This window comes from Thunnus thynnus, chromosome 5 (assembly GCF_963924715.1).
Source record: "Thunnus thynnus chromosome 5, fThuThy2.1, whole genome shotgun sequence".
NCBI lineage: Eukaryota > Metazoa > Chordata > Actinopteri > Scombriformes > Scombridae > Thunnus > Thunnus thynnus.
Window position 1 is genome coordinate 9245447 of NC_089521.1, and position 23933 is coordinate 9269379.

The following is a 23933-nucleotide window of genomic DNA, read 5'->3' on the forward strand; positions in this document are numbered from 1 at the left end:
TATCTGAGACACACATAGATGAAAGCTTGCATACAAATTGCACTGTGTACTGTGTCGTGTTCTTCATTTATAATTGCACATAACAGCATATCAGAAATGTGCTTTATGGTTAATTTTAAGTGTTTCTTAAAGATTCAAAGCACTTACAAAGACACATGAAAAACAATAAGACCATGACGAAAACAACGTATAAAAGACAACTACAAAGGAAACAAATCAGGCACACAATTTCAGCATTCAACTTGGACGATGTGTAAGTGGTATCTGCTTATGTCAGTGACTGCTCTGTAATCCTTGTATGAATCAATCAGCTAACAAAGTGAAATAACAGTACATGTACATGGCGTGACAGTGTCCACAGCTTGCAACATATGTGCAAAAAGTGGAAAGGAAAGTCATTTGTTAGAACAAATAATTCAATGCATTCACCGAACGGGTTTCAGAGAGGGCATTGGTACCACTTCCCACCATCCATTTTGTTAAATTTGAACAAATTGTCTGCTGAGTGTGAGCATGATTCATACAGAGTGCCAGAGGCTGTAGCCAGGCCCTGTGACACATGCAGATTTATGTAAATTCTGCTCAGCCCTTTGCCACCTGCTGTAGACCCCCCTGTATAATTACCAGTGAAGGGGCGGTCTGTTAGCGGGAGATACCTGTTGGCGCAGACCTGGGTTCAAGCTGATGGCTAATGGTCATATCCAGGAAACAAACGCAAATACATAAAGTGTGCAAACATTCACTGTTTGCCTGTCTTTCCCACTCTTGGCGCTCTGCGCTGTTTGTTATATCACTCCATGACTACGACTATACATTTCCTCCCTCTGGGTCTTGGTTTTGCTACTTGTCTTTCTGTTTTGTCTGTCCTCCAATCACATCACCTGTTCTTCTTCTCTTACTCAGCTGGTCATTACTTACATGAAAAACTGATGCGAGTGAAAATCGAAACATACAGTATAAGAAAATGTAAAAGGGTAGGTTACAGATGCCAATGAAGAATATATCTCTTTCTTTCTTACCTCATGACCTCAGAAAACATCTCATTTCAAACTGTATAAATATAAAGACATGATTTTTATCTATAGACAGAACATATAAGGGAAATGACCTTCACATTGTTGTGTGGCATCAGCGCTGTCATCTTTCAATAGTTGTTATTGTTTGTCATGTAAAATCCAAGTATCTCTATGTACCAAATGGTGATTTGAAGGATTACACTCAATACTAAAATCTATACATCTGCATCATGTTTTACAGCTCAATATGAAAACCATTCTAAACAAAGCAGAACTTTCAATATATAAAAGCTTAATAGAAAAGTCGGGAAATTGCTTTTTACCAAAGAGTTGAATTTATTTATGTGTAAGAGATGTTTGACCCGATGGTGAGGAATGCAATTTCTGCTGAATAAATGGACTCCAATTTATGAAATAACTGTGCTCAAATTGATCCTTTATCTGCTCCAAAATGCTACGCCGCCAATTCAACATGAGGTTTTCTCTGTTTCTCTGCATAAATAAACAATGCCATGAAGAAACATACTGTAGATGTGCAGAAAATAAGCTGTTTTCTACAAGACACATGCCTTTAGATTGAATGAGGAATTAGAATGGGGGCTTAAACTTCATGCACTTTTAGAAGTACCATATTTCTTTAGAGTGCTGCAAATACCAAACATCTCTACAGGGTCAAGACGCATTATAAGCGGGCCCGTTGGTAAACAACATTTACTGAAGGATAAAGTAGGTGTTGACTTCTGAAAAGTTACTTTAATGGTTAAACGTTTCTTTCTCTCAGTGGGTGCTGCCACGATGCAGAGAAATACAGCAGTGAGATGTATTGATTTTGAGATGGTGTTATAGCTCACCTAAGTTTTGCAAGCTGTTTGTTTCTTGCCTCACTGCTGCCTTTGCAGAGGTGGCAGTAAAGTTGATGCAGTTTGCTGTTACCAACCTGGCAAGCTGTCAGAAACAATGGTTCATAATATCAGTAATTCTGTGTAGAAACTGGACTTCTATACATGAGTATTTATAACCAGGGGTATACCTTTTGCAGAGGCCATCCTAAAAAGGCATTGAGTTCTGTTCATTTTTGCAAACCTGAAGAGAAAATACAGTTTTGATTTTATGGTGTACTGAGAAGCTATACGGCATACTGCGCTGACAGCCGATAAAATACGGAGAAGAAATGAAGAGAGCCACCTTATCTGTATCCTGCAGAGCGAGACCATGGGGTGGCTCTGTGGGGCTTTCTGCAATCCCACCACCAAACATGATTACTCCTAAAAAACATGGCAGCCTTTAGCCTTCTCTATAGCATCACTCATATTTCTTAATTAAGCATTTCTTAAGACTTGACTTGAAGAAGAACAAAAATTACCTGAAGGAGATGGCCCTCTCCAGGCTCGGCATTACTAGCAGTAAGTCTTCTATTTCATGTTCAGTAGCAGTCTGCAAACGTAGAGCTCTCCTGGTTGGCACAAGGCCCAAGGCATATTAACTGCACTGAGCTCCAAAGACCTCCTCGCTGGCACAATTCTTGTCTCTAGCCTGTGTTCCCTCTGACTTTATCATCAAGGCAATTCAAAAGTACTTGAATCCTGATATAGCCAAGTGGTTTTAGATAAATTGGACAAATGGAACAGCTCTCTCATCTGTTTTATTTTTGCTTCTCTCCTACCGGCTCTGCTCTCCAAGTTTAGATGATAAAGTTTGCTGTCCTCTACTGCTCACAGCACACAATGATGTTTTTCAGGGAATTTGTTACATCATAGCCAGGCACACCCACACACATACCTTAAGATGCATCATATTTGGACAAATACTCCATCATGCAGCGTATGAAAGATGACTTTTGTGATTTATTTTCTGCTTTAAAGGTTGCTTACTTCCTCAGCTCACACTTCATTCAAGTGTTTATATCCTTTGCTCATGGAGGAGATTGCTGTGGTGCATTTTCTTTTGTTCTCTAGCCAGCCCACCAAATACATTATTCACTGCATGATGTCGACATTGTTGTGCAGCCTTCAACCCTTTTGCAATGTCATTTAGCACCTCATTATTTCACCACTGTTACTTCAGACAAACAGCCATCAAATGTTCCCCAGTAAAAGAGAAATACAGGCAGTATATTTACCAGTTACCATAGAAAAAACATATTTTACTCATCTGTTTATTGGAGTTCCCCAGCAAAATGGCACTGTGTTTCAGGGCCCATAGCCAAATGTTTTTGTGGTATTTGCATAAATAAAGCAAAAAGTTAATTATAAAGGAGATTCCCTGGATGGGGATGGAGCGAGGCTACATACAGTCTAGCTTTACTGTGAGTTAAAACAGCTGTGCACCACACATTGTTGCCCTACTTACTAAATTTGGCAATATAACCTGCCCTACACTATGCTCAACCCACCCCACGCGATGCCACCCCAAGCAGACACCTACTACGCCCACTCTATCTACCAGAGACTGTGGATGCATGGATTGATGCTCTGTCTCGCCTCTCTCTGCATGGCAGGGTGCGTATCCGGATCATGCCACTCTTATGCCCGTAATGGCGGAGCATTAATCACCCTCTGTAGCCGGAGTCACCAGGACTCGCAGCTTCTTTTCCGGTGTATTTTTAATTTGACCATAAATCAAGGTGCGGCTTTGACAAATTACTGTAATTACAAGAAAGACCGTTACTAGGGTGGGTATGCAAGTGTGTATATGTGTACTGGTATGTGAGTGTGTGGGTGGGTGTTTCTATGTACAGTATGTTTGTGAATGCGGACACATGTATGGTGGGCACGGTGTTTGTTTCTAACAGGTGAAAGTGTGGGTAAGGAGTGAAGATAAAGAAAGAATCCATGTGGGTCTCTAGTGGACTTATCTGGCCCACAGCTACATTCACCCTTATATGGGTCAACTTGTGACGGGAGGCTGCTGGTAGATGGTAGTTAGGAAGGCTGAGATGGAAGAGGGAGGGAATGATGTTGCAGGATGAGGAGTGTAAATTGTAGAGGCTGTGGAAAGGAGAGGGGAGAAGTGAGAGAGGAATAAAAAGCTGAAGTGGCAGCATATCCTTTTATGGCACATCAGAAATAATAGTGACACAAGGAAATGCCATGAGAGTTTTTGACTAGAATAACTATCAGCTACTTCATGGGCTGCTGTATGGCTCTTTATAATTTATATAATTTATAGTGAATAACACAGATATCATGCAGCAGAACTTATGAATTCAAATCCATGAAAATACAGAGTGACGGTGAGTAATGCTAGATGAGTTTTGATGTGGTTAAATCAAGTTAGATGAGGAAAGTGGGAATTAAGGTTTTGGGATTCAAAATTCAGACACACCTGCCAGTAATATGCTTATACTTAAAGGAAAATCTGCTCCTTAAAGGTTTATTACAACTTGGGTGTCATGTTCATAGTTTTGGCCATCATTTCTATATTCATCAAGTCAAATGCTGAGATTTTGGAACATGGCGGCATCGTTAAAAACAGGTCAAAAAGGGCAAGAAATATCATAATCAATCATACATGTTTCAAACAAACCCGCAATTTAATCAGACTTATTTGGGTGGAAAAAAATAAGGCGGCTCGTGAAATTATCCAAATTGTTTATGGTAAACATCCATCACTGTACTCATAATTGTACACACACAATCATCCTGTTCAATGAGATTATTACTGGGGCTACCATTTTACCTCCATATAAAGTGGTTTATAATCTGGCTAAACTGTTGGCTTGTTTACAACATCCCTGATCATCATGTTTCTGGCTCCATTAAACTGTAGTGAAATGATGGCTAAAACTATAGTTGTGATTAACCTGAATTCTTCTATAAAGCGGCAATTTGCTGATTTTTTGGCCACTTGGGGTCGGTGGAAACAAGCTGTCAAGTAAAATATTACCACCTTTTAAGTTGATATGGTGAACTTGTTAGCAAACAGTTGCACATTCAGCAGATATGAAGCAACATTAACTTTCATTTGTAGTTGTTTTTTGGCCCTTTGATGAAGTAAGTCTATTATTCACTCTCATTTTGGGTCAGTTTTGGGATCAACTAACAATACATATATGGCTTTTTAGCGGCTAAATGCTCCACAACATTGAAAACAGCTGCCTGCTGCAGCCAGAAACTACAAAACAATGAGCTGAGAGATGCTAAAACGCTCTTGAGAGTTGAGGGAAGAGTGGGATGATAATTCCCTGAGGGTTTTTGTCAATATGAGCAACACCTTTGACATTAATAATTTGATCAATTGTTAATATAGAAATATTAATTATAGCCAAGGTTGTTGTCTTTTTGTCCAGAAAAACACATGTAGTCAACAACAACAAGGCACCACATCAGCTTGTGTTTCAGTTACATGCTGTCAATCTGACTATTTAAGCTACATTAGCTTACTTTATTGGTGCTAAAGAGTATTCTTTTTTTGATTATACTTACTTTAATTATATTTAATTTGATTATACTTATAGTATTTCATCTTGCATGACATTGAGATAGATATCTCACCTTTTTGTCAGCACACCTGCTGCTGGCTGCGAAGTTGTATCTTGGTCCACTGGCACACAAACTGGCACCAGCAGTCCTCAGAGACTGCCTGTAGAGGCTGCAATCACAGTCTATGAGGGGCACAATGACAGTAGTGCCAAGACCCCATCTGCAATCATGGTGCAATTGGCAATCGTTTGATGCACTCTCTCTGTGTGTCTCTCTCTCTTCTGTGTCTGTCCTGTCTTCTTCTTTCCTTCTTACATCCCTGAAGAAGATCACTCTTGCTTCCTCCCTATACTTATGTGCCGGCTGTGCTTAACCTACTTAACAGGGAAGAAATTTACATTTCTGATGCAAATTGCTGTACATCTGCTAGTAGGTCTAACAAACAACATTCACAGCACTCCTGGAATGAAAAATAAACTTCACATGTTTAATTCAATGCGGGCTGTTCACTAAGAGGGTGTTCATCAATTAGTAACATGATGTTTTTAATTGCAGCTTTGAAGAAATTTAGGGAGCAGGTTTTGGCAAGCAGATACGAACTGTCAAGATTAATATTACATTATTCTGACCAGACATTGGCACATCTTGATTCTGAAAGGAAGTGATGGCCTGAAATGATTAGAGACCGCAGTCAATCAGAGCAGTTTGCACCAGCTGGGAGCCTGCTCTGAACATCCTGTAGCTTCCTTTTTAAAGAGACAGTTTTTTAAATTCTGTATTAAATGGCCAAGGATCAAATCTTGAGACAAACATGAGGGTGGGCTAGTGGATGTGTGAGTAGGCTTTAAAAGTTACAGAAATTGTAAAGAGGTGCACCTTATTTTATTTAACTTAACTACACCATGAGCTAGATTAGGTTTAATATAATGATCCAAATATAGACATTTAATACCATTAACAAAGTTACTGATAATTTGAGGGGAAAAAATTTATATAAACAATGTAGCACTGACCTATATTCTTCTATATCTTTACTCTTACCTCCTTCACAACCAGTTGGCTGGTTTTGGGATGATAACCAGTAGATATACAGTATACTGTACACACAGGATGCTAAATGTCAAGTACTGCATGCCAGAAGCCACTGAAATGTGTATACTCTCAAATATTAAAGGTACCCTGTGGAGGTTTTGAGCATTAGTAGTGCTATGAAGTAATGTTTATTTGTACCATGCATGAAAAGGAGAACACACATGCGCATAGGTGATGTAACTCACATCCCGCCATCAGTGTCATGCTGGTCCGATGATTAAAAGTAGGCAGCTGTATCTGGACAACGAACATACTGTAATGATGCCCAAAATGAACAGGAGGAGGAAAAAAGGATGCAAACATGGATATAAATAATGCACAATTTAAATGTAAACTTACAGATGTTATGAGGATGGAACTGCACTCAAATATGTCTGTTAGGCCTCAAGGATACACACAGTGAGTTTATGTGGGAAAAACCGGAATGTAAATATAACTTTTTGTTGTTTACAAGGAAACTCAAAAAGGCACTGTTAATATGAACCACATGTGAGCATATCTGCATTTGAACCAATTATGAAAGTTGGTATTAGTGATTTAATTAAGATTTAGAGGTCACATATGTGTTAATTAAAGGAGGGTTAGTTCTTCCAGAAGGATTCTTGTTGCTGCTCAGATTATCTGACAGCTTTTCTGACAAATCTAATAGTATTGCTTGCTTTAGATGGTGAACTCCTTCATGTAATTGTCTCCAACAGAACAAGCCATTTATGGTCTTCTGTTTCAAATGCTGTAACTGTTGACCACTTGTTTAACCTGTTGTTGCCTGCTGCCAGTCAGCTGTGCATCACTGCTGTCTAACTCAACAAGTGTTTGCAAGATTTGGGAAACCAAAGTTAGCCCTATTGTGGAACAGATTCATCAGTCTTCGCTGTCTCTTGAAACTGGTCTGGTATTTCTTCTATGTTTATTTTAGGGTTAACTGTCCTACATAAGGATGAGTTTGTTTTTTTTCCTACACAACTTTAAGCCAGAAGGGATGGTTTAATATTTTTCTGATGTTTAAATTGAGGTTTAAGCTGTTACATTTACTTGTAGTGCAGCTGTCTCCTCTTATAAACTCTACAACTGCATTTTTAGTGATTAAACTTTGATGAATCTACTAGCAAGTTTTTTCTTGTCTTCAAGACAAATTTCATTTAATGTGTTAAATTTTTTAGAAACTGCTGTATTCCCATGAATGTTGCAGTCTACCAATTGTCTTTTCACTTTACTTTAAAAAAAGTGAACTGCAGTGTTCTTTGTTGAGTTGGCCTTATATTTTGGACATGGATATCCCATAAGGTTGTTAGCATTGTGGGTCTGACTGCTCTTCTGGAGGGAAATAACCACTGTACCCATTTCCTACAAACCATTTTTACTATAACTCCTACTGTTTCTCAGGAGAACTTGCTCTGTGTGAAGATTAGCTGTCTTTATAATCCTGAGATCATTTTTAAAACATAAAACAGTTGTACATTTGATAAAACTAATAAGTCTGTTAATTTTACCTTTTAGAAGGATGTTTTGTTTACTTTGAAGGAGATTGTCTTTGTTCTTCACTTTGATTGGTTCATAGGGCTGTCACTTGCCCAGTCCTTGTTGGAAATGATGCAACTATGCTGCATACTTTATCAAAAGATTATCAAGCTGATTTAATTTTGTCAGATAATTAGGTTTGTTGTTATATCATCCAGCACTAATGTGCTATAACTCTGTATTTACATGGTCTGCTGTAGGTAATAAATGTGTGTGTCTGTGTAAGTGTTTGTCTGCAAATGCAGGACTGGGTGTGTGTGTGTGTGTGTGTGTGTGTGTGTGTGTGTGTATTTGTAGTTGCACACAATTGTTTCTTCCATTTGGAGTTATGTTTACAGTATATAAATATGGGTTTTGTCAGCAGCAGCTGCAGAGGACAGCCATCAAATGAGCCACGTATTTCTCTTTCTTTCATTGTTGCACACAAAACATCCACGCAAGTATCTGCACCTCATTATTGTATAGCCCATTTCCCATGCATTCCTTGTGTACTTTATTTTGATGCACTACAAAAAATATTACTCTAATTATGAGCAGTAAAGTTCCATCTCAGTGACAAGACATAGGCAGCCGTTTTGTGTTATTTTAGAATATCTGTTCCCTCATGATAAGACCACAGACACTGGCACCCTGCCACTTGTAGGGCAGAGACACAGAATCCCCAAATTATCCAAATGAATACAGGTGTCATTCAGAGTTGGACCTGCTGTCGAGTCTAGTTTACTTTCCATTTTCATGCACCATCATTGTGTTTAACCTAAATTAAAATTAGCTACTTTAAAATGTCACTCAGAATAAGAAGACAGCATACTATATCTGAATGGTGACATGTTCATGCTTTTTTCCCCTCATTTTACTTGTATATCTGTGGGTGTGGGGGGTTTGACACTCAAAATGGAGTAGCTGAGTCTGAAACAGAACAGAATATGTTCTCAGCTGTGGTCATACTTTCCAAAGTATTCAAATATTTTCATAAAGTAAAACATTTTTGTTTGAAACACATCATTTGTGCTTTCCAGAGTTAGGATTCAGGATTGTCCCCAATGGTTTCATTAGATCTTTTCATTTGTTGTTCTTTTCTGCCCTTTCAATATACGATAAAAGCCTGAAATATTATTTGGTCTAAATGCAGGCACACGTATGACATTTAACTCTGGCACAACAAAAATAAAAATTAAGGTGAACAGAAAACAAGATTTCCAGCTACACTGATTGTGTGTAGACACCATAATGCAGAGCATAAATGATATAAAAAAATTGTCCTTCAAACCTGCAGATCCTTGACAGAGCACTTTCACCAACAAAGACTGTACCTTCAATCAGACATTTTAAGTGAACTGTGCACTCACTAAGGAGACAATGAAGGCTGTTGCCATAGAAGTGACAAAATTACTTTGTGTCAAAAGTTTTGTTCTTACTCATATGCTACTTTCCTGTCTTTGGCTCTTGGCCCAGAGCCCAGCATGGCTCCTCTTGAGTGGCCAGGAAAAGTGCTGAGTAACTTGGCTAGAGCCTCAGGGGCTCAACCTGGGTGTTACTGGCTTCCTGAAAGGCTATCGATCTGCCTGATCTGCCGTTGCTGGGTGCCTCTGTGTTGCAGGATGTCAGCTTGTGTGTGAAATTACGTTTGCTTATGGATTTGTTCACTGTATGTGTGCTTCTTTGTGTTTGTGTATTCCAGTGCGTGTGTTGTTTGATTGACAGGTTTGGGTGTTGCTGCAGTTGGCAGGAAGTTGTTTTCCCCCTTTTTTGCTTTGCTGTTAAATGGGTTGGCAAATATTCCTTCCTCTGCTTAGGACAAAATAGACCCTTAACAACATCCGTGAACGTATTTGCACATATGCTACAGGTGCACGGGTACTTTTAGCTGCTCTGGGAGTGTTTTATTGGAGAGGCATGAAGCCACAGCAAATATACACACGATCACATGTTTAATCTCACTTCCATCTGGCATCTCATCTAATCTTGTGCATTTATCCTTACAGATGCACAGACACACTCACAGGCTTCACCAGCACTGATGAATATACAGAGCACATCTTTTGTTGCGGTTGTTCATTCAAAAACCTAATAAGACTGTACTCATGGTCCTTCTCCCAGTGTCCACCCTTAGGGCTCCATTATGCTTATTTCAAAATCAAAGCTGGTGTGCTCTCTGGAGGTCTGGCCTTCCATTCCAAAAGCTGAAGTCAATGATGGCTGAAACCCTGATATTGAAATTTGAAATGAGCACACACTGTGGCTATACTAAAAGCTGATAATACAGCAAGAGGAATATTATTCATAACGAATACAAGCACAGTTTTGTGCACCAACAAAGCACAGAAAAAGAGGTGATTGGTCATCACAACTCATAAATCAGCATACATAAGATAATTGAACTCATATGTGTATATGCACAGTTAGAAGTATTTACAGTTATGTTTACCGTGTACTGATAATTGTACCGCATGGGATGCTGAGATTTTGAAGCTGTGCAATATGGAATGTAACAACAGCAGGTGCTATAGATCCTTGTGATTACAGAGAGCTGGTTCAGAAAATTGATTTAGTTCATCTCGGTGTGTTCTATGTAGCTAATGCAGAAATCAAAACAGTATAAACAACAGCTGAACTGGAACCTTGTGCTTGTGTACAAAATGCAAGAAATCACTTGACTTTGTTAACCATTTGTGGGTGTATGTCCATAGGGGTTGAGAACAAACTTATAAACAGATTTTACAATTGGAAAAAGGTCTGACTTGAGGTTTGCCCAGACTGTGGTGTTTAAAACTCGAGGGGACACTTTTCTTGGTCACATCATTCCATTATGCCTGCGAGAAATGTGCCGATTTCAACTGTAGTATATTGTTCACGTAAGCCCAAGGCACTGAACCCTCACAGATTTAATTAACCTAGTTGCTCAGCAATAATAATAATGATAATAATGTTTATTTATACACTGTAGTACTTAACACATGCAAGTGTGTGAGTACAGGAGGGCACAACACTCCAAATACTGTATAAGCAATAGAACAGCACTTAGTCAAATCACATGTTCAGTGGGGCAGAGGAATTTCTGTGTGTAAGTAATGCAACTATATACTTCATATGTCATATTTGTTGCTCACTTTCTGACTTTAATGGTAGAATACATGTGATTAGTAATATTATTAGTAATGTTGCCACATATGTGTAAACTCATTCTTGCTAGGTATCAGTGATTTATTTATTTATTTATTTATTTTGTCATCCCAGTTTTAATGTCAGAATGCTCTGGAATGTTTTTAATTCCCTCAAGCAAAGTCTGCAGCACTCCAGACTTAAAGGAAGTGTGCATAAAAGGCTCAAAACGTCCGCGAGGCAGCCCTCCAGCACTTTCACAGCAGGACAGCTCTGAGCCTTCATGGACTTTTTGGGAAGTGCTTCAAAGTCTGTAAGTGTGGACACTGTGACTGGAGAGTAGACACGCTTCATGCTCATGACTTTAAACTTTTACCTCTGAACTTACTTAGTGTACAGTAAGACTATAAGCCCCAGTCAAGTTTGATTACAGATTCAGGGAAGGGATCCTGTCAGTGGTCATCATGTGCAACAAGCAGAGACAAAATCTAATTTTAGCTGCAGTACATTTAGAAGTCAAGTAAGATTACATCACTGCTGCGGTAGTCAACAAGTGATCACTGACACTTTCTATGACTCAGAGCTTTCCCTGTTGCTTCCGTAGCGCCAGCTGGTCTGTCAATTGCAATCATATGTTTCAAAGGACTCCTGACCTCTAGGATTCGTTTTGGAGCTAAATTCAAAATTATTTTTTTTTTTAGAGCTGATTATCAATAAATGCGACAAACCACACATTATCTGTCATCATTATCCATCCAACTGATGGCAGCTTATCTGTAGTTTATTGATCAGATGATGTGTTCAGATTTCCATCGGTTTCATGTGGCTCTGTGACTGGTTGTCTGGCTGCTTTGCTTGCACATCACAGTAATGGACTAGTGGTCAGTTGTGGCTGGGATGATTGACAGACTGGCAGAGTAGTTTGAGGTCATCTAGTTCATTGCACAAGCTGCCTGGCTGTCTACCTGGATGGACTGACTAGATCGTCATTTGTCAAGCGCCTATCACAGTGCGTATAATCTCTTAATATCTGGTTTGCTGATGGTGCTCATAAGCAAAGATGTACAGTAATTACATAGCTCTGCAGCTGATTGACTGTTCGATGTGTCTTTATATGACTATGTTTGTGCCTGTGTTTGTGATCATCTGAATCGGCTTCCATCCCTGCCCTGGCCCTCTTTGATGAAGCGCTTTGCCCAACCACTGACAAACAAACAGACTGATTGGTTATGGTGCTAGAATGAACCTCACTCACTCCCCTTCAGATCTGTTGCTGTGGTTAACCTTGTCAAACTAGGCTTCAGGGTATCTCAATAGCATAGATACGCTAATACATTTTCATTTATATTTTCACATAAAAACCGGGTTGAGGAGTGCAACGATGGGTTCTGAAATAGGAATTTAAATGAATTCATATTTAAGCAGGTGTAACCTTGAAAGAGGCAACTTCAAAGACCAGGTCTGTAGGCCTAAACAGTTCCAGCTTGCGTGAAGACAGCGGGATGTTTACCGTTGCTGTCAGTTTTATGTATGCATGTTATTCACTGTGAACAACCTTGAACAATATATCTTTTCACTGATAGGGTGACTAGCTCAAGGATTGCTGCATGAATTAATTGAGTTTAAAGGTGCAGTGTGTAGAATTTAGGAGCATCTAGTGGAACAGACTTGGCAGAAATGGAATATAATATTCATAAGTATGTTTTAATTAGTGTATAATCACCTGAAAATAAGAATCATTGTGTTTTCATTACCTTACAATGAGCCCTTTATGTCTACATAGGGAGCGAGTCCTCTTCCATGGAGCCCACCATGTTGCACTTTCATGTTTCTACAGTAGCCCAGAATGGACAAACCAAACACTGGTTCTAGAGAGAGCCTTTTGCTTTTTTTTACAAGTTTTGCATCCACAGTAGGTTATCCTACACACTTGGAAGGGGAGAGGGTGGGAGGGGGTGGGTGCTCCCTCTCTTCATTCATTCTCTAGCTCGCTCGACCACAGCTGCTCTCTCTCTCTCTTTCTCTCTCTCTCGCTGGTGCTCTCAGCTCTCTCTCTTTCTCTCTCGTCATTTTTAAAATGAGTCGAGGAGCTGACAGCAAAGTCTAACATTACTTTTAACGTTATCATATTGAAGAGAAATGTCCTCTCCTCATCCTAGTAATGTCTTTGTACTCCCTCATGGCAGAGTTTACAACTCTGATCAGTCTGATCTCTGGGTGTGATGGCCACCGCCGTCCGGTGCAGTGCCGCAGCAGCCAAAACGGCCACAGCCAAGCCACACTACCACCATTCAACGGAATGGGAGGACTGGCGTTTTCAACGCACTGCCTGATTTGGTCTGAATACAGCCTAAATATTACACACTGCACCTTTAAGTGAACATGTTTGTTTATGTTTACCTTCCTACTTGCTTTACACTCACAGAGAAAGGCTGACAGGTTCACTCAAATCATAAATGGACACACATGCACTTAAATTGAGGCATATGTAAGATACAGGCTTTTTCAGTCAGAAATGTCAGTAGTGCAATTTCCTGTCATTATCTGCCTCAGACTTCTTTATGAAGCGCTGCTGGTAATAATGAGAGACTGATTCTGTTGGTGTCTTCTGTTTGAGTTTGTGACTGTGAGTGAGCGATGGAGAGGAGTCTGTGACTTTGTTTGCATCCTGATGAACATGGGTGATTATAATCAAAAGTCCTGCCATCCGTTAGGGGACATACACATTGCAATTATGGTAGAGAAAAGATGCTCACAAAACCTTGTTAAACTCTAATAAACCCAAGGTTCTTTCTGATTTGTCTTGCTTTGCCCAGGCTGAATACATAACCGCAAATATCCCAATTAAATAAAACAAGGAGAAACCCACAGATAGATAGATAGTAGATGGATAGTTATGCATCTGTCAGGTGCGTGAACACTGCAGTAATTTAATGTTGCATGCAGTGTGTGCGTACACTTATGGTTGCAAATGTATACTGTTTGGAAATTAGTCACAGCAATTTAGCATGGCCTGGCTCTGGCACTGAGGCCAACGAATCTGGAAAAATTCTGATATCTGCAGCCCCACTGTTGTGATGCAGCTGCAAATCCACCTGTGCTTTGCATGCATCATAACATCTGGCCAAAACTAAGAGGCAGGGTTGAAGCACGCTGCACGCAACAGTGGCTGCAGCTCACTGAAGAGACACGTATGTTTAAACTCTTTTTTCTAAACAGTTAACTTCATGTTCTATAAGTATGTTTTTGGCATTTTTAGCCATGCTGGTGGCTCCAAGGATGGTAATATTGGCCTGTTGGTCAGTCCACCACTTTGGTCCAGACTGAAATATCTCAACAACTATTGGATGAATTGCCATGAAATTTAGTGCAGACATTTGGGATCTTCAGATGAAGCCTTGTGAACTGGTGATCCTCTGCCTTTTCCTTCAGTGCCACCATGAGGTTGATGTTTGTGATTTTGGCTTAAATGTCCCAAGTTCCCAATGACTATTGGCTAGATTGCCATGAAATTTCATACAGGCATAAATTCTCCCATCAGGTTGCAGTGTATGACTTTGGTGAACACCTGATTATCCATCTTACGCCATCATCATGTCAACGTTTGAATTTGTTGAATACTTTGGTAACAACCAAATACCTGCAAAACTAATGACATCCTCTGCTGTACGTAGTGCTGAATGCTAATTAGTAAATGTTGGCATGATGCTAAACAAATACGGTGAACAAGCAAAACAAACTAAAACCAAAGCATCAGCATATAGCGCAAAGCACTGCTGTGCCCAAGGCTGTGTTCAGACCAACATTAGCCCTACGTTTAAAAACTCAGCCCTTTTATTCATTTGAATGGGGGCAGCCTGTTGATGCAGCAGGGGTGTCAATGCAGCGGCCTCCTGACAAAACAACACAACTGAGCCAGACTCAACTTTTGCTGCAATGCAATGTGACATCAACGCACTGCGTTGGCCAACATGCAAGCGCACATTCCTGTTGGATTACTTTGTAATGTGAATGCTGTATTTCTAGCATTTAGTACACTATTGTCGCTGTGAAAACTTTACAGAGTTGTAAAATTATGTCTGTGAGTATTACAAACCATTGTGAAATGTTTTGGTGTCTCATAAGCCTTCAAACGCATTAATCTGTAATTCTGACTGGACTTCTTGGATTGTATTTCATTGTCTCACCAATACCTTAAACAACAAGCCCCCACTAACACAGCCCCCTGCAATGCTTTAACATAGGGCTGTTTTCAGTTTAAAGCCTCACTAAGTACAGCCTTACAGAGTTGCTAACATGCTATAGATAATGTGGCAGTCTTGGCTGTGGATTTGAACACAAGTCTAACATGAAGAACTAGACTTACAGTTGGGGTGTTCATGTGGTGCTGATTGAGCATCAATTATGCCTGGTGTCAGCTTGAAATGAGACTCCAATAAAAAAGTGTGAGACTTCTATTAGGTTCATTATTTTGTGGAATCTGTGTGTGTGGGTGTACCTGTGTGTGTCACTGGCGGCAGTGGCAGTGGCATCCCTGGCCTGGTAAGGTGGACAGGCTGTAACTCAAGGCAATAACAAGGAGAAGATCACCCTGAGCCTTGAGTGAGAGAGCACTGAGCTGGCCCTCATTATTCCACCATAATTACTCTCTTTCTCTCGCTCACTGTCTTGTTTCTCTTCTGTCTCTTTTTGACTGATTTACAGGAGCAGAGAGATAGAAACAAGAACCTCAGGATACCCACAGAGCAGCAGACAGCAGACTAAAACAGAACAGAATGAACCATCTCTGGATGTTGAGCCTCACGGATCAATGTAACAACCATCTCCAGTCCAGCTGCTGTATTTAGCACAACAGCAAACAAAACCTCTCCATATAAAGATGGTGATTTTGATTCGCATGAGTGTGCTGTGGGACCAAATACCTCTGACTATGCACAGTTTGTAGAATGACTTCAAGTCAGCTGCTAAGCTGTTAGTGACTGATCTATTTTGTAAGTGCCAGCTTATCATAATCAGCTTTTGCACATTTCTAAGCCAGTGATTCAACACAATCTCTGAACCTCAAGTAAATAATTTTAAAAATGTCAGCGCTGCACAGTGCAACTTCTCTAATGTTTTGACAGTTTTTATCACAGCTTAAGATAAGAAAATTAAACATTAACAATAGAATATTTTTTTCTCGCGGCACAAGTTGACAGTGACATTTTCTAGCCCTGTTATTTGTAAGAACACTCAAGGGGCACACACATCATGTGTTATAATTATCTAGATGTTTTCAGTTAGCTGAAATGAATTGTACACTGTGACAGGGAACAACAACAAAAAAAACAAACAAAAAAAAAAATATAATGAATGTCAAACACTAATGAGGGACTGTGGCTCCAAAATAAGTACATAAAAAACTTTTCTGCCCTTACCAAAAAATATATTTGCATTTTATATTTTATATTTATAGATATTCATTAACATTGTTTCTTCTTTATGTTAATAAAAAGTGTGGGAATAATTATTAGTATAAAAATTGAATTTTTAGGGCAAGGCTGGGTGACGTGGAGTACAAAGCAGATACTGTGTATACCTGAGGGCAACATTATAATAAATTTATTTAGTATAGCACCTTTCACAGAAATGAAACTCACAAAGTGCTTCACTGGATTAAGAGTTGAAAATAAGACCATAAAAACATACATAGAAAAAAAGAATAGTAAAAACATATGCCACAAGTTAAAATTAGAAAAAAAAAAAAAAAAAAAAGGTACCACAAGTAGAATCACATGAACAAATGATCATTACACATCACACACCAATCAGATAACTCAAGAAGACACAAAAGCCAATTTAAAAAAACCATATATGTACAGGATGAGAGTTCCATAGTGTTGGAGCCACAAATGCAAAGGCACGATCACCTTTAGTTTTCAGCTGCGAGTGAGGGACAGCCAGTAGGTCCTGGTTGGATGAGCTAAGTGACCTACTGGTGACGTAGGGATGGATAAGATCCATGATGTACTCAGGAGCCTGTCCATGCAGGGCTCTATACGTAATGACAAGAACCTTAAAATGAATCCTAAAACGAATGGGAAGCCAATGCAAAGAACTTAAAATAGGAGAGATGTGAGTCATCCTGCTGGACCTGGTTAACAGCCTTGCAGCCGCATTTCGGACCATTTGTAGCCGGTCCAGAGATGCTTTGCTGAGACAAGTGAAAATGGAATTACAATAGTCCAAAGGGGATGATATGAACGCATGGATGATCATTTCCGATGATACGATGGACTTGAGTTTAGCGATATTTCGTAGATGGAAAAAAACATGTACGGGTCAATGATTTAACATGCTGATCAAAATGCATAGCCTGGTCAAATATGACAACAAGATTTCTTAAGTTTGACCTAACAGCTGATGAAAGGGACCCAATACTCTTAGCTACCTTGGGAGCTATACTGTCAGAAGCAATGATGACAACCTCTGTCTTGTCAGTATTAAGCTGTAGGAAGTTGTTTGACATCCAATCCTTAACAGCAGTCAGACAGTTGTGCAGAACAGACAATTTATCGGGGTTATCAGGCTTAAAAGATACATAAAGCTGAATATCGTCAGAGTAAAAGTGATAGGAAACATCGCTAAATTTGCTGATAACCTGACTGAGGGGGAGCATATATAAAGCAAAGAGTATAGGACCCAAAACGGAACCTTGCGGCACACCACAGGAAAGAGAAGCAGTTTCAGACGTGAAAGGACCAAGAGACACAGAAAAACTCCTATCTGCGAGGTAGGAGGAGAGTAGTTATGGATGTAGTTATGGGGACTGTATGGATCAAGGTTCGTTTTTTTTCAGGAGGGGCTGAACAACTGCATGTTTGAAGTAAGCTGGGACACAACCAGATTGCAGGGGATCGCAGCTGTTTATAATAGAAACCAGGCATGGCCCAATACAGTCAAGTGCATTTTTGAGCATTAGGGACAACAACATTTATTGTGGGTGTCTACTGTTGTAAACAATCCTTTAACAGCATCAAAAAACAGTAAATTTAGGTTTGTTGTTGTTCAGCGTTAGTTCTCATATTAAAAGATAGACAGAGATAGTAGATAGACACATGGATAGATTGATTCCAGTGCTGCGTTTTGAATTTTGGTGGTTGCATTTTGCCTTTTGTCGACATTTGGATGGATAGTTTGCCAAATGACACAAATTATACTTCAGTTCTTGCCTTTAATCCTTAAAACTGTTATCTTCCTAAATGAATAGCCCAATCCGTGTTACCACTGAATCCACATAATGACTTTTACACAATGCTCTGTGGTAGCAAACTCTGGGGTAAAATGCAATTCAGGGTGCAAATACATTTTCAAAAGCAGCTCTTATAGCACCTTATGCCAGGTGATTATTTGAGAATGGTGTTCTCCTGAGCCTTTTTTATGAGGCTGAGCACATTCTGTCTGGTTAGACACGGCAGCTATCAGCTCAAACACACCCGTGCTGCCACCTTTGAGATTACTCCTCTGATTCCCATCTCTCCCATCATGGAGACTTGACATTTAGTTACAAGACAGAAAATTGTCTTCAAAACACCTCAAAGGAAAACTTTAGTACCTGACAGGGGAGGGAAAAAAATCCAATTTATGTGGCTGACAAAGAGAGTAGAGCCAATTTAAATACACTTGGATAATGTTAGATGTCAAATCAATGAGAGGCAGAAAATCAAGATTGCAGTGTTGCGTATAGATGTTTTGTTTTCATTATTCTGATGGTTTTGTTGGACCATTTTGTCATTTTTATCCTTTAGAGGGTTATTGACATGATGAGCATGCAATGTATTTTTTATTTAATTTTTTGTGTATAAAGAATATTACATAACTTCATGTAGGTATTTAATGTAGAATTTCGGACTATGTTGTCACTGGCTGACAGGTAAATGTGTTATTTGTAAAACACCAAATATGTTAAGAAAAGGTGTTGATTGTTGTTTCTTTAGTAAATTCAATTACTCAAGTAGGTGTGTGAAATCCCCAAAGATCTCTTGCTAAATGAAAACTTTGAATTGCTGTTTCTGGTGCCAAGAAAGCTGATGGTAACAATCAAGCCTGAAATAACCATTGCCCTCAGTGACAGAGCTTCTGGAACATTTGCCATTCACAGACTCCACGGGAGGCTTTGGCCTGAAAGGAACTTGAATGTCAAACTTGAGGAAAAAGTTGAACCATACACACACACACGCCAACCTTCTCTTCTTGAGTCATCAGTGAGGGATTTTGGCGACCCTAATCCATGTTGTGCACAGTTATTTCAACCCTGAGCCAGCACTCTGAAGAAAGAAAGTGGGTGCGTGGTGGTGCTGGTGGTAAGCGGGGTAAGTTGCGTTCTGTCATTGTTGCCTGACTTCAAAGCCGCCAGCTCACCATGCTCTCTTCTGAAATCCCCCCAAACCTGACAACATTAGAATACCATCAAACACTCTCTGGCTGCCTTTGAAATGCCACTGACACTGTTTGGCGCTGCAATTTGCAGGCTCTAAAGAGCGCGCCCATGTTATTGAAATAAATCTGAGGCTTGTAATGGGAATGGAAATGAACACATCTTTCATGCTTTGGCTTAGAAGTGAGAGTTGAATTTTGAGATGGAGCCTTGTTTCCCTGGAGAGTAGGTTGTTGACTTTGTAGCTCTTTCTCAGTGTCCATTGTAGCTTCGCCTTTACTGTCATTTTCTTTTTCATTGTCCTTTCCCATCTTCTTTCCTCCTCTCCTCTATTCTCCTCTCCTGTATTCTCTTCTTCTGCTCCATATGGCACAAAACAGTTCTGTCCAGAGGGAAGATTTTTAAAATGTCTGCAGTGAGACAGATAAAAGAAGCCAGACTAAACAGTCACAAAGGTTAAGTGTACTAAATTAGTTTTTTTGATAGACTTCAGTCCATTGATTTTATAGTCAGGCAGTGCTAACCATGGACTTTTCTCATTCCACTTGGTGCTGAGGTGATGGGAGATAGATAGGTACAGATTGATGAGTTTAAGTCAGACACACAGCCATTGTTTTTACAAGGTAAAACACGGGGAGGGTGGAAGAGTAGGTAGACACTTGACTGAGAGCAATTAGGCAGTAGAGTCTTCAAGGAAGTTGTTTTATGTCCCAGCTACATTGCATCCCGTTATTGAGAAACATGAACAACAACAGCTACAGTACTCTCAGCAGTAGAACAATAGGTGTTAATTACAGCAATGGGTTGCCATTGTACTTGAATTGAACAACAGCCTTCCCACAACTGTGTGGTATTATGTATACATCAAGATCATTAATTATTAAGGCCCAAATGCAGTGAGGGCTGTGATTCTTTGTGAACATTCTGTCCCCATAATGAGGAGGCAGTGGCTATTTCCAGTAAACTGAAAGTGTGTGCCGTGCAGTTAAGATGTTGCTTGCAAACTTGTGTATTACAGGAGAAATATTAGTGGAACTAGTAATTTTGCACTCGCTATTGAGTTTTTAAAAAATATATAAAGTATTTATTTGTTTGCTAAGGCAGCGTATTGCTGCCATCATAAAACATACATGTTCTCTCAATTTCTCACTAAAACATGAAAAGTTTCTCATATTCTTGTTCTTCTTTTGATAAAAACATTTCATTTGATCTTCACATGTGACGAAACTTGAACAGAAGGACAGAAGACCAGCAGCCTCTCTCATCAGCATCAAAGCCCTGTATCCCACTCTGTGTTAACTGGCAGTGAAGAGCTGGCAACCCTTCCTGACCCTACACTGTAACTCTCTGATGCTATAGATTATTTATGTTTCATTGTATGTAGCAAATTTCATAAAGTATCTAATGCTGAGTACCTTGTATCTACCATTACGACCCCCCTCGAGACCAAAGACTGTACACTGCTTAACCCAACCAGCTTAATTTCCTACAAGTGGTCTGCTTTTTTTTAAAAACACACATACACACTTATACTAACAGAATTTTTTGTCAGACTGTCTCAGATCATTGGTTGTGTTAATTACTGTTTGTGCTTATAAACTATATTGGTATGGCAGTGATTCAAATATATTGTAAGTGTGAGGTGGTAAGCATTCAACACCACAACATCAAGCCAGTTATATTAGATTCAACTTTTAACGAGTTGGTTCAGCAGAGAGGGCTCGCAGCCTTTGCACCGAGGAAGAGAGTGGCGTTTTATCTTCAGAGAGGCACCACTGATCCACAAGCTGCTCTGAGAAACTTGATAAATATGGGCTTAAATCTAAACCCATTTCTTCCTCAGAAAGATGCCTGTTCAGTCCCCAATGTGAACAGAACACAGAGATGAGAGACTTTCAGATCTTTTGTGAAGGAGTTCCCTCAGTTGGTCATGAACTACAGTACCACAGAGTTTTTTGTTATGTTAAGCTGACAGAATCACATCAGTAATTGATGAATCATGTAGGACGATACCTTGACAGCCTAGCATTCTTTCTTTGCCCCAGAGGAGTGGAGAAACATAATCATTCTCATCTACATTTTTACTTGTTTTTACCATAAATAAATCGTTTTCGTGAAGTTGATTGAGAGGAGACAGACAACATGCTGGCACATTGTAAATGGTAACCATATGGAATATCCTGTGCATCATGTTTCCAATTGCAGAAAATTCCTGAACTCAAAGAGAATTGAAAAAGAAATAACGCAGACTTATATAAGCCACCATATGTCTGAGGCAGAAACTTCTGAGGCTTGAAATTTCCTTGCTCTCTCAGACCCACGCTGAGAGTTGTACAGTACCATGTGATTCCTGTTGCACCTGCTTTACTAATCAATAACACGTGTACACATCCACGCATGCAGACTACTTCTGGGACCCCTCCCTCCAGGAGCGGCAACAGTAGGAAGCATCAGCAGGATGCCGAGGTAAAGAGGACGTGAAGGATGAGGGAGGGGAGGATTGTCAGGGCTGAGGGTGGGGGAGGACATGGGGATCATGTCGCGACACCGAGGGGAGTGTGTGAGAGAGATAAAGAGAGGATGAACATGATCAGAAGGGATAAAGCCTGGTAGAGTCCTTGGCGGTATCTCCCTCAGTCAGACAAGGCAAGCTCCCATGTGCACGCGTCACATGCACATAACTCAGAGGTGACACTTTTCTTTTCCTACACTTCAATTCTTTCTTCTTATTCAGCCCCGCAACTGGGAGCCGTTGCATTCACTGTAATAAAAGCAACAGCACTGCAAAAGCAAGTCAGCCACATTAATAAGTCTACAATGCGTAGAATGTTATGCAGTGGGTCATAAATATTGCAGGAGGCTTGTGTGAATAGAGATCACTGACTTTATTGTTGCCTAGCTGACAGAGCCCTTCAGAACATCCTACTCTTTCTTTGGGTATCTGTTTATTTTCTGGGCATCTGTTTATATCTGAGAAATACTTGTTTTTGTGGATCGTCTGGCAAACCCTCAAGTTCTTTACAGCACAGCATATACCTCAGTGGCTGATTATTCTTGACTTCTCTTTTATTTGTAATTTGTTTGGAGTGATGACGTAACATCTACCCATTCTATGTGTTTCTTCCAGTTGAGTTTGATGATTGTGCGGGTAACGAGGACGTGGCGTTTGAGTTGTCGGACCCCAACTTCCACGTGGACGGGGATTTGAATCTGGTTCCTCAGCGAGATGTCCCGTACAGCGGGCCAGTCATGTTCATCCATGGGTTCAGTGCACATGCAGATGACACGGCACAGGTGGCCATCACCGGACTACCGCTTAAGTCGCCGCATGCTCTCAGGGTGAGTAGAGATTGCTGTGTGTGTGTGTGTGTGTTTGCATAAACAAATGTGTTTCACAGCACTTTCCTTTCATTTACACTTACACTTTTCCAAATTGAAATGGTTACACTTCATTACAGATTGAAAAGGTCAGTGTGATAAATAAAGCTGGACATACTGTAGCAGTGTTCAAATAAACAGCGAAATGCTGCTAAATTAATAGGACTCCCTATGGAATATTTACAAGCTGTTATATATTTACAGTTATCTGGTTCATTTGTCCTCAAATGAAAATTTTGTAATTTTGGGAAATATGCTTAATTTGCTTGCTTGCCCAGAGTTTGATGAGAAGATTGATACCACTGTCACGTCTGTGCGCAAATGTATAACTAACGCCAGCAGTCGGTTAGCTTTCGAAAAGGTTACAAAATTCATTCCCAGCACTTCTAAAACTCTCTAATTAAAGGTCGAGTCACTCTGGAGAAAGATTGTTGATATTTGAACTAAACGTCCAATCAAATACACCCCTCCTTTCGTGCTCCTTCAGAAGCTCCGCCCCCCAAATTCATGGGCGCGCATTGCCAAGGCAACGACCAAAAGAGAAATACGGTGGAATCCAGAGCGACGCGTCAGTTGTAGAGTCACTTCTGTTCCTCTCACACATTATCACGAGCGGATTTTTTTTTTTGTCTCAAGTGAGCACAACAGTCCATCCACACTCTCCGCCTCTCTGCAGTCTCCCCTCTTCTCACTCGACCTGCGTTCAGCGTGTCTGTCTACAGAAGCAGCCGTCTGTCAGCTGCAGCTCCTGAGAAGACAGCAGCCTGGTAACTGCCTTCACCAGGCTGACTGACAGCAGAAATTTACTGAACCAAAATAGTTTGCATGTCGGCTCCATGGAAAGAAAACAACACTGTTTGTATTTATTGATTTGCTGATATGGTAAATGAATTTAAAACACATGTACATTGGGATTCTTGTATGATTTAAAACAGCTGCCTGCTCAGATTATGCTTCACTTAATGCAACAGAAACAGACTCGGAGTGTAA

The 23933-nt window shown here is 40.0% G+C and overlaps 1 protein-coding gene across 1 annotated transcript in view; it reads left to right on the plus strand.

Moving 5' to 3' along the window:
• cdh13 (cadherin 13, H-cadherin (heart)) overlaps positions 1-23933 on the plus strand; it is a 353543-nt gene that overhangs the window by 104260 nt on the left and 225350 nt on the right. Inside the window, exon 3 of the mRNA XM_067589068.1 lies at positions 22693-22904. Within this exon, the coding sequence (XP_067445169.1) occupies positions 22693-22904 (212 nt within the window). The remainder of the gene's footprint in view (positions 1-22692; positions 22905-23933) is intronic.